The sequence below is a fragment of the Acanthochromis polyacanthus genome, chromosome 6, assembly GCF_021347895.1.
Source record: "Acanthochromis polyacanthus isolate Apoly-LR-REF ecotype Palm Island chromosome 6, KAUST_Apoly_ChrSc, whole genome shotgun sequence".
NCBI lineage: Eukaryota > Metazoa > Chordata > Actinopteri > Pomacentridae > Acanthochromis > Acanthochromis polyacanthus.
The window spans coordinates 11889082-11902780 of record NC_067118.1 but is presented as its reverse complement, the minus strand read 5'-3'; the positions used below and the strand labels follow the sequence as shown (position 1 = coordinate 11902780).

Sequence of the window (13699 nt, the reverse complement as noted above, 5' to 3'; positions counted from 1 at the left end):
CTTGAAAATTATCAGGGGTGCCCAAACTTTTGCATACCACTGTATGTTACAAGGTTGAAGGAAATGCTCTCCTGCTGAATCTCTGGCATAAGTGCATGAGTTCTGGCTGCATGCCATTAAGTGTCACAGAACTATTTGTCATGGTGGATTTTAATCAAAATATCTGTATCACCACTATCATTATTGTGAAGATTTAAGTCAGTTGCTGATGAATCAGAATGAGAAATTTTCAGAGAAAAACATGTTCCCCATCAGTCCTGCAACTTACAGAAACAATGGCATCATTGTGTTTTGCATATCGACAGCATTATTACACTACTTTTAGACTGCTACACATATGTTAAAACATTTTAGCATGGTAAATAATTCTAATCTGAGTGTTTACCTCCAGCAGAGCAGATTTAATGTAAAAATGCAGTCCTTGAAAAAAAGATCACTTGGCACCTTATAGACAAATGCTCCATGACTGCTTTACTGCTACTCTGCCCTGCTCTTAAAAAAAACAAAAAAACTTTATACTTTATTATTTTTCATGACAAATCAGATCAACAAACCAGCTGTGGATCAGGTGGTAGAGCGGGTCGTCCAATGATCGAAGGGTCGGCGGTTCGATTCCCACTCTCGCCTAGTCATGTGCTGTTGTGTCCTTGGGCCTTGCCTCCAGTACTGCTCTCACACTGGTGTATGAATGGCGTGTGAATGTTGTTGGTGGTCGGAGGGGCCGTAGGTAGACTTCAGACTTCCGTCAGTCTGCCCCAGGACAGATGTGGCTACAAATGTAGTTTTCTACCACCAGAGTGAAAATGTGTGAGTGAATGAATAATGGATTCATTGTGAAGCGCTTTGAGTGCCCAGAAAAGTGCTATATAAATCTAATCCATTACAATCCATTATTAAAGACAGAGTAATAGCTTTCACAGTATAATAGAATACAAGCAAAGTCAAGGTTCCAGGTGTCCAAGATTGTCAATATAAAACATTGATTCTCCAGTTCTTACCCCTGCATTCTAATACAGTTCATAAATGATCTATAAACAGCCTAGTGAAAATAATAACTGTGATCACATGATATTCAGATTAGTTTTCCGTTGTTCCCAATACCTTCAAACTTTTTGGGTCTCAGAGCAAAAGTCAGTTGTTCCATAATGTATATTTTATTTCTGTCCATTCTGTGATTTTTGGGATATCTTTACTCAACCATTTTTTGTTATTGGTTTTTTTGCCACCTGCTAGTAGTATTTGTGGTAAATATCTATCACACTTTGTCAGTGAAGAAGGCAAATTGCCTAGGTAAATTGCATTGAAGTTAAAATCTATTTCTAGGTGCATTATTGATCTAATCTCTGTCATTACATCTGTCCAGCAAGAAGATCCCTGGTTCAAATCCCGGGGTGGGCCTGGGATCTTTCTGCATGGAGTTTGCCTGTTCTCCCTGTGCATGCGTGGGTTTTCTCTGGGCACTCCAGCTTCCTTCCACAGTCTAAAAATATGCTGAGGTTAATTTGTTACTCTAAATTGCCTGTAGGTGTGAATGTGAGTGTGATTGTTTGTCTGTATATGTAGCCCTGCGACAGACTGGCGACCTGTCCAGGGTGTCCCCTGCCTTCACCCGAGTCAGCTGGGATAGACTCCAGCACCCCCTGTGACCCTAGTGAGGATAAAGCGGTGTATAGAGAATGGATTGATGTATGGAGCCATTTTGGCTCACACCCATGAAATTCCTGGCCAAAGGGTCAGGAATTGCACCTTTGGTGCTTGGACCCTAATAAATGTATCCTAGCTGGGTTCAACCTGGGGCTGCACGGTGGCTTGGTGACCTTGCAGCTAGAAGATCCCCAGTTCACGTCCTGGCCCTCCCGTGATCCTTGTGCATGTTCTTCCTGTGCATGTGTGGATCTGGCTTCCTCCCACAGTCCAAAAATATGCTGAGGCTGAGGTTAATTGATAATTCTAAATGGCCCATAGGTGTGAATGCATGTGTGACTGTTTGTATATGTGGCCCTGTGACAGACTGGCGACCTGCCTATGGTGTCCCCTGCCTCCAGTTACCCTGCGACCCCAATAAGGATTAAGAATTAAGCGGTGTATAGGTAATGGATGGATGGATGTGTTGAACCTACCCTAAAGTAATATTATTTTAGTAAAGTGCTTTCTATGCAATGCCTGTCATAAAGTGCAGTTAAAGTGCCTATTTTTAAAGTCATATCAATAAACATATAGTTTCTGGTGAGCACCAGGACATGTTGAGTGAGTACAAGATACCCGATAGCTGTACCCCAGGCACAAAAAGAAACTCTTTTACAGGAAAAACTGGTATGGCATAGTCTGGGAATACCCAGACTGCCTGTGCACTCATTGTCATTTCGTTTACTAGGCAGTCTGGCGACCTGGGGTTGAATTTGTCCCTGAGTCAGGGATCCAATCACAGGACGGGGAGGGACAGTTAGACGATGACGCACACTAAGCGACTACGCGCAATGCATGATGGGTTGTTTGAGAAGAAGCGTTACCTTTGTTGTCGTGTTTCCGAAGGAACAAGCTAGTGGACTCGGTGGGTTTGGGCAGGTCTTTTTCAAAGTCCTCGGTGTCTTGGACGGGGTGGGTTCACGTTGTCTTTTCGATACGCTGCTTAACCGGACGTTCTCTTCCCATTGCCTGAATAAAGGAAAGTCTTTTTCAAGCCGACCGAGTGTGGAGGTGCAGCGCTGGCAGCATCTGTTTGACTGCTCCGGCTCCGGGGTGACTATCAGGTCCATCATCGCTAACCTATCTGATATGGTCGGCGTTGTTTTTGACACAAACATATCTGTGGAGTGTGCATAAACACGGGGTCCACTTTCCCTCATGTTTACTTTACATAAACGGCAAGAATCGTCCGGCGACATGGCGAAAGAAGCAAACACATGAGCAAACACAGCAATGATTCTTTTTCGTGGTGCTGCCGTCGCTCTGCATTTACGTCAGCGGCTAGCAGTGACACGATTGGCTGTGAGCTTCAACTGCCCCAGACTGACTGACATATGCAGCGCCCAATCAACGGCTGTGGAAAATTTTAAACTGCTCCACCCCTACAAGAAAATGAATAGCAGGTACCCAGCCTGTATCTCACTTGAGATTCAGGCTGGTGGTAGCCAGCCTAGGTATGGCACAAACTTGGACAGAAAGCTTTTGCTCATGTCTCTTTCAAGATTACCTAAATTTAACATGCAGTCAAGCCAAACAATTATTCTCAACTGAGCTGTAGAAATTAAGGAAGGTAGTATTATTAAATAGTCTAAACTGTCCACAGAAACATAACTAAATTTAACCTCTTCATCTCCAGGGATACCAGTCTCTGCGTCAGCTCGTTAAGCTGTCGAAACTTGAGGTACCAGAGGACATCACCAAAGTCATCGAGCCCATCAAAGACAATGATGCTGCCATCCGTAACTATGGAATCCAACAAGCAGTGAAAATGTGTCGTGTGCTGCTGGAAAGTGGCAAGGTACCAGGCCTCCATTTCTATACACTGAATCGAGAGGTCGCAACTATGGAGGTGCTTCGACAGCTTGGTCTGTGGATAGAAGACCCCAGGTAAGTCAAACAAATGCATTGGTGCTTTGATCAAAAGTGAAAAGTAGTAAAGGAGGTTTCAGAAAGAAGTGCAACTTAATCACTTCACTCACAGACACAAGTATCCTGTTCACTTCTGCTGAAAAATACAGACATCTTCACTAGAAATGGATACCGAGCCCCATTGTTAAATGAGCCACAGGCTGAAATTTTTAAATACCAGATGATCAATAAGCTCTTCCATCAATGGTCATGTTGTCGGTACTTTAGAAAATATGAAAAAAGTTGCACATTCTATCTTTTCACCTTAAAACATGTCTTAAATGCATATGTCTACAACTACGCACTTTCACTTACTAAATCGCAAAACCAATGTTCTGTCTGTCAGAGTCTGTATGTCTGACACAAAAAACACCACGTGTCAGGGGCGGAGCAGCTCTGTCCCTTACCTGCAGCAACACACAAGGGAAGAACACCAAATAGTATGACTACATTTCACCACAGCTGATGCAAAAAATGTTCGTTGCCACAAAAGTAATAAGTTGTTTTTTGTAAGAGCAGAAACACAATAAATCTGTGGAAACTTTCAGTTAATGTTCATCACAGAGACATATTTGACTGCTTAGCTTGTAGTTCTTCCCTCACTAACCAGATTTGTTATGTTTCCTAGCAGCCCATATACAGAGTTAACTAAACTATACAAACATGTGCTAATGATTAAAAGCAAACATTCTCCAGTCGTATTTTAACTGTGGCTGTCTTCATAAATGCAGGCTGAAATTCAGAGTACCATGTGAAATGTCACTCCTAATTTTAATTTCACACAGAGTTATCCAAACAATTGAATGGTTAATTCTGGCTATTCAGCGGGTTTACATGGGACCTGTTATTCCTCTTTCAATTCCGGTCATTCTGCGCATGCTTGGCTCCTCACATAGCGATGACGTAGTGATGTATATGTTCTGCGACCTTTGTCGAGTTGCTGTTTCAAAATGACAATAAAAAGCAAAGCTGAGAGCACCTATGTAGCTCAATCGGTTAAGCGGGTGAACCATTTACAGGGGCTGGTTCCTGATGCAGTGGCCCGGGTTTGATTCCCGCTCGTGGCCTTTTGCTGCATGTCTTGCTGCACTCTTCTCCCCTGTTTTCTGTCAGTCTCTCACTTCACCTATCAAAATAAAGCCAAAAAAATAACTTAGGGCTGGGCGATAAATTGAATTAATTCGATTAATTCACCTTTTTAAAACCTGACGATTTGAAAATTTGCCAAATTGTAAAATCAAGGCCAGCTTAAATATATAACAATACAGATTCTTCTTCTGCTATTCACGATTTGTGCACTGGCGTTTGCTTCCGCCTCTCATCTCCTTCTGCCAAAACACTCACATGGCGGACACAACAGTAGACGAAGAGTTGGTCACGAGAAAAGGGCCTCATGTTGCATCGATTATATGGAAGTGGTTCGACTTTGAAAAGACTGACACAGAGCAAACTAGAAAAGCACTCAGAGAGTGCAGACCTCCGTCAAGGATAGAGAGGAAAACAGGAAACCCATGCAGTAAAGGATCATGAGCTGGAATCGAACCTGCATCTCTGACAGGGTTCTGTTTACAAATCACCTTCTTAACCAGTTGAGCTATCTGGACACCTTGCTCCAATTTGTTGGACGACATACTAACCTATGATGTTTTTTGTCATATTTTGGATCACATACCAAAACATATTAAAAAAATTCAAAGTGATCCAGGATTCTTTCTGGATTGCCACCAAAATCAAATCAGCTCTTTCTCTTACCATAGTCTACATCCCCTCAAAATTTCATGTGAATCTGCCCAGGTGTTTTTGAGTTATCTTGCTAACAGACAGACAGACGGACAGATGGACACACAAACGCCGGGTGTCACATAACCTCCTTGGCGGAGGTAACTACAGTTATGTGCAAGGCTTGCAAAAGTACTGTGAAAACAAAGAGTAGCAGCACAATTAACCTCTTTCAGCACCTTTGGCAGAGGCACCCTACAGAATGGGAAGAGTGCCCGCAGCTACGGGAGTGTGGCATGGCTAGCACTAACCATAGCAAACAGACCGCAAAGAAACAACAAAAATCGATTAAAATCGTAGCTCAACAGGTTAAGCGGGCGACCCATGTACAGGGGCTGGTCCTGACGCAGCGGCCTGGGTTCAATTCTCGCTCGTGGCCCTTTGCTGTATGTCTTGACGAGACTCTTCTCCCCCATTTTCTGTCTCTCCTTCACTATGCCTATGAATAAAAAGCCAAAGAAAGGCCAAAAAAAATAAAATATAAAAAAAACAAACAAACAGGGATACGTCACGTCCACTCACTGTTTAATCAGAATCCTTTCCAACGCTCAAGTGTCACAGAGGAATTAAGGAAAGGGAAAAAACGTGCGGTCCATTTAAACCGTAATTCGGAATTAATATTTCCATGTATACTCGAAGAACAAAACTTTAATTCTGAATCAGTTGATTCCGAATGAGTTAATTCCGAATGAAAATCTCCATGTAACCGTGGCAATTGAGTCACACAGAGATGGCTACTTTTTAGAATGAGTTTAGTTTCTGTGGTAACAAAGCTTGGAGGCTAAAAAGAAGCAAGTTTATTCAAATTATATGCAGTAGGTAAGTCCTGATAAAGTTCTTTTATCACTGATCTGACTCATTTAATAAACAATAGTCTCTATTGTCTTAGATAACCTACACTTCAAGTTCATAAAATTTCTTAAACTCAATTCACTGTATATTTACAATGACAAATTACCATTTCCAACTGACTAGCTTTGCAATGCATTAAGAAAAAATTGCATTACCTGTTTGCTCTACCAGGGTGGAGCCTCTCATAATCAAACACTGAAACCTGAGCACACTGTCATCTCGGCTATGGGCAGTTCCTTGTTGGCAAACAGAGCATTGTAAGGGTTAAACTAACAACTGTCCATCATGTCAAAGACTCATGTGATGCCTAAAGCCCTCCAACCAAAGATCCTGCATTTAAGATGAGCTGGGATTTACGAGGACAGTGTTGCAGTATCCGAGTGGTGTATGTAACTGAGTCTTTGTGGCACAGGTCTCATGTCTGTTTCTAAAGTAGAAGCTTTAGCACAGGTGACATCTGTGCTTGATGTATGTTGTTAATTAATTGATCATTGAATGATAATGCTGCTGAGTTCTAAAAATTATTCACACACAAATTGTGCTCTCCTTTTATGATACCTGTGTGACAGTGGATATACACAGAGGATCAGACTTAAACTCATGCCAATACAATTATTAAATGTTACAAAGGCCTTTATCTGCCCTAATCATGATCTATGAGATTGGATTGTGACATCCCTAATATGTATGAATCACCAACTAACCAGTTTTCTGTGAAGGGAAAAAAATGTGGTCCTGTTTCTGTCAGGTCAGTTGTAGACCACAAAAACACCAGGACATGTGGATGTCATTCTAAACCAGCAGATTGCCCATATATGTTGACCTGTTACAGTGAAAATAGAGAAAATGTTTAAAGTTCTGTCAGCATCCACAAAACACAACCTGTATGGCAGCAAAATCAGTGATCAGCAATAGAGATGCTGGTGGGGAGAGAGGCTTGTTTAAGCTTCCTCAGGAAATGCAGTCCCTGCTGGGACTGTTTTAAGATGGCTGAGGTGTTCTTTTTCCAGTTCAGGTCCTGCGAGATCTGTACTCCTCGGAACTTGATGTCCCCCATTCTCTGTACTGTACAGCCGCTGATGCTGAGGGGTGCATGCTCAGGTCGTAACCTCCGAAAGTCGACGATCATCTCCTTTGTTTTGTCCACATTGAGCAGTAGGTTGTTCTCTCTGCATCAGCCCTCTAGGTGTTTCACTTCATCCATGTACATTGATTCCTCGTTTCCATGGATGAGTCCCACCACTGTGGTGTTGTCAGTGAACTTTATGATCTGGGTCCCCTCTTGTGTGGCTGCACAGTCGTTTGTTAGCAGTGTAAATAACAGTGGACTGAGCACACAGCCTTGAAGAGATCCAGTGCTCAGCATGATAGTGCTGGAAAAGTTCTTTTCGACCCGGACAGACAGGGGTCTCTGGGTCAGAAAGTCTAGGATCCAGAAACATGTGGCGGTAGGGCTGAAATGATTCCTCGAGTAATTCAATTACTAAAGTTCCTCGAGGTAAAATTCTCTGAATCGAGGCTTTGTTTAATCAACTTCATACTAGACCCAAGGTCACGAAATAGCAGACCGCGATCCGAGGACAGACCCAGACTTCATTCGATACAAACCAGGTCCTTAAATTTGATGGGACGCTTCTATTTTAACCAGCGCAGCTTTTGTATTATTTATGGCAGGAGTGCCCAACCAATCTGTGGTCTAAACAGTTGTCTACACTAGCCATCAGTGGGGCAGATTCAGCTAATGTACAGCTTATTTCTCACCTCAAATGCTTTCAGAAATACTTCTGACTGAAAGGTTTTTGAAATAAAAGAGAACGTTTGCGACCGAGCCGCTGTGTTTATCCGACGCATATGCTGGACTGTCAAGCTGAAACCTCTGGTTACATGACCATATAGTGGCCCACTGAAGCTCAAGTGCTGTCATGTGACAATTTTGTGGCCCACTAATGACCGCCCACCATGCGTGCGATTTTCAGATGCGGCGCGTTTACATAAGCACATCTAGTGGACACATACCTTCACTGTATGTTTTCTTTAAGTATTCAGGCACCTTGCCAGGATTCCGGCATGTGGCGCCGCCGTTTGGCTTGAAAAATAAAGATAGGACTACATTGCCAATCGAGTTCATCTACCAATGGAATGAGGGGAACGTAGCTTTTGCTCTCAACCAAACTAATATAGCCAATGGGAAGTAGAGTGGATGCGGGTCTTAGAAAGACGTTGAGATTCAGTTGCATTTGAGTCCATGTTAAAGATGTCATTATGCATTTGCCAGTTTGCCAGCATAGATTCTGAGCACAAATCCTGGGGATGTTGTCCGACCTGTCACTTTTCACGGGTGAACCCTGGTTAGGGTCCTCCATGTGTCTTCTGCATTGATGGCCTGGCAGATGGAGGAGAAGGACCAACTGTCTCTCTGGCTGTCGGGTTTGATGCTTCAAAGCATGCAAAGAAGTTGTTGAGCCTGTCTGGAAGAGAAACATCATTGTTGTCGACCCTCTGCCTCGTCCTGTAATCCGTCAACACTTGGACTCCCAACCACATCAGCCTGGTGTTTCCTGTGTCATAGAGGTGTTCCTGGATTTTCTCTTCGTAAATGCGTTTCGCAGCCTTTATCCTTTTTGAGAGCGCAAACCTGGCTGAGCAAAGAGCAGTCCTGTCTTTTGCCCTGAACGATCCATCTTGGGCTGTCAGCAGCGAGCACACCTCTGTAGTCATCCAGGGGTTTTGATTACCATGTGAAGTGAGGGTCTTAATTACAGTGATATCCTCTGTACACTTTGCACTGTAGCTGGTCACTGCCTCAGCATACTTCTCAACGTCAGTCTGATCGCCCTGGGAGGCTGCTGTCTTGAAAACCTCCCAATCAGTGTTCATAAAACAGTCTTGAATTGCTGAGGATGCACCCTCTGGCCAGCCACTGGCTTGTTTTTTCACTGGCCTGTTGTGCTTCAGTAGGGGTTTGTAAGCAAGCACCAGCACAACAGAAAGATGATCAGAGCGACCAAGGTGGGGTGGGGGGTTGCTTTGTATGCATTTATATTTTATTACATTTACATTATATAAATATTATTTTCATATTGTTATTATTATTGTTGATATCTTTATTATTAAACTAATTATTTTATCATTGTCATTATCACGAACAATACACTCTTTTTGAAAAAAGAAATGAAGTCCACATATGTGGACGCCAGGTCCTCGGAGGTTCAGTTCCAAGCTTCACGTCCATGCATCAGAACTGGTAGAATGTAACACCTGAGATTCCTCATATGGATCCTAACTGCTATTTTCTTATTTGTCAGGATATTTTTCATTTTCATAAATGCTGTTCTTGCCATCGCTACACTACATCTGATATCTGTTCCATATCTCCCATCTAATGTCATCTATGAACAGAGATATTTGAAACGATGAATCTGCTTTAGTATTTCTTCGTCTAATTCTATGTTGCAGATCGGGATGACATTCTTCTTTGAAATTGTCATTACTTCTGTTTTGGCTCTCTATTATTTATAGATATTATGGTCTGCAAGTTTTCTTCACTATCAGCACTGTGTCATCTGCATCTACAATAACGTATGTTATTTATGTTATAACCTTCGAAGGATGCTCCCAGTAAGCCTTGTATTTTCCTCATGATGTTTTCGCTGTACAAGGAGAACAGGTCAGGTGACAGCACACATCCTTGTCTGAGTCCTCTCTGGTCGTTCTTCACCGGTTTCGTTGTTTAATCTTACTGCTGCACATTGTTACCAATAGAGATTTTTTTTCATTTGTAAATCCTTTAAATCTATGTTTATGTCCTTTAGCATCAGGATTATTGCTTGACGTTTTCCTGTGTCCAAAGCTTTGGTGTAATCGATAAAATACATGTATAAGTCTTGTTGTACTTCTATTGATGGCGGCGCGCATGTACGCAGCTCTCTAGACCACATGGGGATGCAACAGCATACAGTGTGACTTGGGCAGCACTGAAGAATGGCATAACTTCTGCAAAAGCCAATCACAAGTAGCAGGTTGAAAAACCCTTTAACAACTCCATAGACACAAGGCAGTTGTGGGAGGGAATAAGAGCAATCACTGACTAGAAAGGAAAACCATCTCCCTCTGCCAACAGCTCTCCTTCCCTCACCGAGGAGTTGAACCTGTTTTATGCTTGGTTTGACAGAGATAATAGTAACCCATTGCTGAAGCTACTTCCCTCCAGCAAGTTTACACCCATCCTGAGTGCACACAAGGTCAGGCTCTGTTAACAGAACATCAAACTCAAGAACGGCCACAGAACCAAATGGTGTTGTAGGCCTGGTCCTAAAGGACTGTGCTGATCAGTTGACTGAGGTATTCACAGACATTTTCAATCGCTCCCTCGCTTTGTCATGTGTCCCTCCCTGCCTTAAAACATCCACAATAATCCCTGTACCAAAACAGGCAGCAGCCACGTGCCTGAACAACAGACCAGACAAGTGCTTGGAGATACTGGTGCTGAAGCACATCAGAACTGTCATCCTAGCCTCCTTTGGCCACCATCAGTTTGCCTACAGGGAGAACAGGTCGACAGAAGATGGTGCTCCGCACTACAGTGGAGCATCTGGAGCAACAAAACACATGCACACGGATGGTCTTCCTCGACTTTAGCTCCGCATTTAACACCACCATGCCAAGCAGACTCCTCACAAAACTGCAATACGTAAATATCAACCCCTCACTGTGAAACTAGATTCTGGACTTCCCTTCAAACCGCACACAGACCATCAGGCTGGGGAAGCATCTATCTTCTGCAATAACCATCAACATATGTGCCCCACAAGGATGTTTGCTCAGTCCACTTCTCTACACACTCTGCACACATGACTGTTGTCCCTCCTATCCATCCAACTATATTGCCAAATTTGCAGATGACGCTATTGTGCTTGGACTTATCAATTACAGCATGTCTGCATAAAGGAGGGAAGTGCAAAATCTGGTTTCATGGTGTGTAGAACATACTGTAATCTCAGCCTTAACATCAAGAAGACCAAAGAGATTATTGTAGATTTCAGAAACTCAGGACAGCACCATCCACTATACATCAATGGAGAGGAGGTGGAACAAGTCACATACTTCAAGTTCCTGGGTCTTACTGGGACTGAGCAACTATCCTGGCAACTATCCTGGGATATCAACACCGCCTCAGTCATTGGCAAGGCCCAGCAGCGCCTCTAAAGCTGAGGAGAGAGAAGCTACCACAGAAACTGCTGATAAATTTCTATAGGTGTGCCACTGAGAGTGTGCTGACCTACTGTGTGGATGTCTGGTTCAGCAGCTGCACGAAGGTGGAGCAGGCAGCCATACAGCGAGTCATAAAAACGGCAGGTAAAATTATCGGAGTTCCACTACCAGATATCACCACCATCTTCACCTCCCGTTCCCGGCAGTGTGCACACAAACTCATCAGAGACTCCTCACACCCTGCCTACCATCTGTTTGAACTGGTACCATCAGGGAGAATCAATCAATCAATCAAACTTGATTCATATAGCACTTTTCATACAGCTAAAATGCAACACAAAGTGCTTTACAACATTTAAAAACAAGAAAACCCATCTGTCCCTCCCTCCATATATACATATATGCACACAACTACCAATGCAAACACATGCCCCCCCCCCAACACACACACACACACACACACACACACACACACACACACACACACACATACATACACACTCTCACCACTGACAGTTGGGAAGCATGGCACTGATGATTGGGGCCTTTCACACTGGGAGGAGTCGCAGTCCATGCCCATCAGGGGCGCTGGCACCCGGACCCCCTGACCCAACAGACAAGGAGCCCCCCAACTAGCCGGGCCGAAGGGACGCACGGACAGCACCCCCAGCAGCAGACCGAATACACCCCCAGTGTGGAGGGACGCCCCTGAGCAAACACTGGAGTTAAAAAAATAAAAATTTTAAACTGCAAGATAGAATAAAAGGCCTGTAAGATAAGTAAAAAGGTGAAAAGTTAAGAGTAAAAATACATAAATGATAAGAACATTCTACAATTCGACAATTTCATTTAGCAGATGCTTTTGTCCAAAGCGACGTACAACACAAGAACACAAGAACACACTTGAAGCACAAAAGTGCTTCAAGTGTGATTGGTCAAAGGTGTTGCCATCAAGTTGCAGAAGAATTGCCCACCCCCACCCCCACGCTTTTTTTTTTTTTTAACTTTGTCAGCGCTAAATAAGTGCTGGGTTTTGGACCACCTGACTTATTCTACTCCTAAGGTGGAGTCAGATTAAGTGCCTAAGTGTTCTCTGAACAACTGAGTCTTCAATTGTCTCTTAAAAGTAGAAAGGGACTCAGCAAAACGCATAGAGTTTGGTAGTTTGTTCCACCATTTGGGAACAACAGAGGAGAAGAGTCTGGCTAGAGATATCGAGGGTTTTGGACCACCTGACTTATTCTACCCCTAAGGTGGAGTCAGATTAAGTGCCTAGGTGTTCTCTGAACAATTGAGTCTTCAATTGTCTCTTAAAAGTAAAAAAGGGACTCAGCAGAATGCACAGAGTTTGGTAGTTTGTTCCACCATTTGGGAACAACAGAGAAGAGTCTGGCTAGAGATATCGAGCCGTGCTGGGCTGGAAGCACCAGGCGTCTCTCACATGCAGAGTGAAGTGGGCATGAAGGGGAGTAGACCTGGATCAGGGAATCCAGGTAGGCCGGGGCCGTTCTTGTAAATGTTTTGTAAGCCAGGAGGAGAGTTTTGAATTTGATTCTGGCTGCAACTGGAAGCCAGTGAAGGGAGATAAACAGGGGAGTGACATGAGTTATTTTGGGCTGGTTGAAGACCAGATGTGCTGCTGCATTCTGGATCATCTGTAGAGATTTGACTGTACATGCAGGGAGACCTACCAGAAGAGAGTTGCAGTAGTCAATGCGTGACATCACAAGAGCCTGAACATGAAGTTGCGTGGCCTGTTGGGTCAGGAAGGGTCTGATCTTCCTGATGTTGTAGAGGGCATAACGACAAGATTGAGAAACTGAGGCCACGTGAACCTTAAAGGTCAGTTGGTTATCAATCATGACACCCAGGTTTCTGGCTGAGTTTGTGGGCAGTAGTAGGCTCGAGTGAAGTTGGACACTGATGTGAGGCTGAACAGATGGACAAGCTGGAAAGACCATGAGTTCAGTCTTAGACAGATTCAGCTGAAGGTGCCGTTCCTTCATCCATGTGGAGATATCAGCCAGACATGCTGATATCCGAGCTGAAATTGTTGTGTCGTCAGGTGGAAAAGAGAGGAAAAGCTGAGTGTCGTCAGGATAACAGTGGTAGGAGAAGCCATGGGAGCGGATCACTACACCAAGTGAGGTGGTGTACAGAGAGAAGAGTAAAGGACCAAGCACTGACCCCTGAGGGATGCCTGTTGATAGGTCGTGTGACCTTGACACCTCCCCTCGCCATGATACTCTGAAGGATCTGCCTG

At 43.7% G+C, this 13699-nt stretch overlaps 1 protein-coding gene across 2 annotated transcripts in view; it reads left to right on the top strand.

Annotated features, from left to right (window-relative positions):
* Positions 1–13699, top strand: part of mthfr (methylenetetrahydrofolate reductase (NAD(P)H)) — a 56821-nt gene that overhangs the window by 32890 nt on the left and 10232 nt on the right. For both annotated transcript variants that reach the window (XM_051949365.1, XM_051949366.1), the window contains one exon: positions 3323–3573. In XM_051949365.1, coding sequence (XP_051805325.1) covers positions 3323–3573 — 251 coding nt within the window. The remainder of the gene's footprint in view (positions 1–3322; positions 3574–13699) is intronic.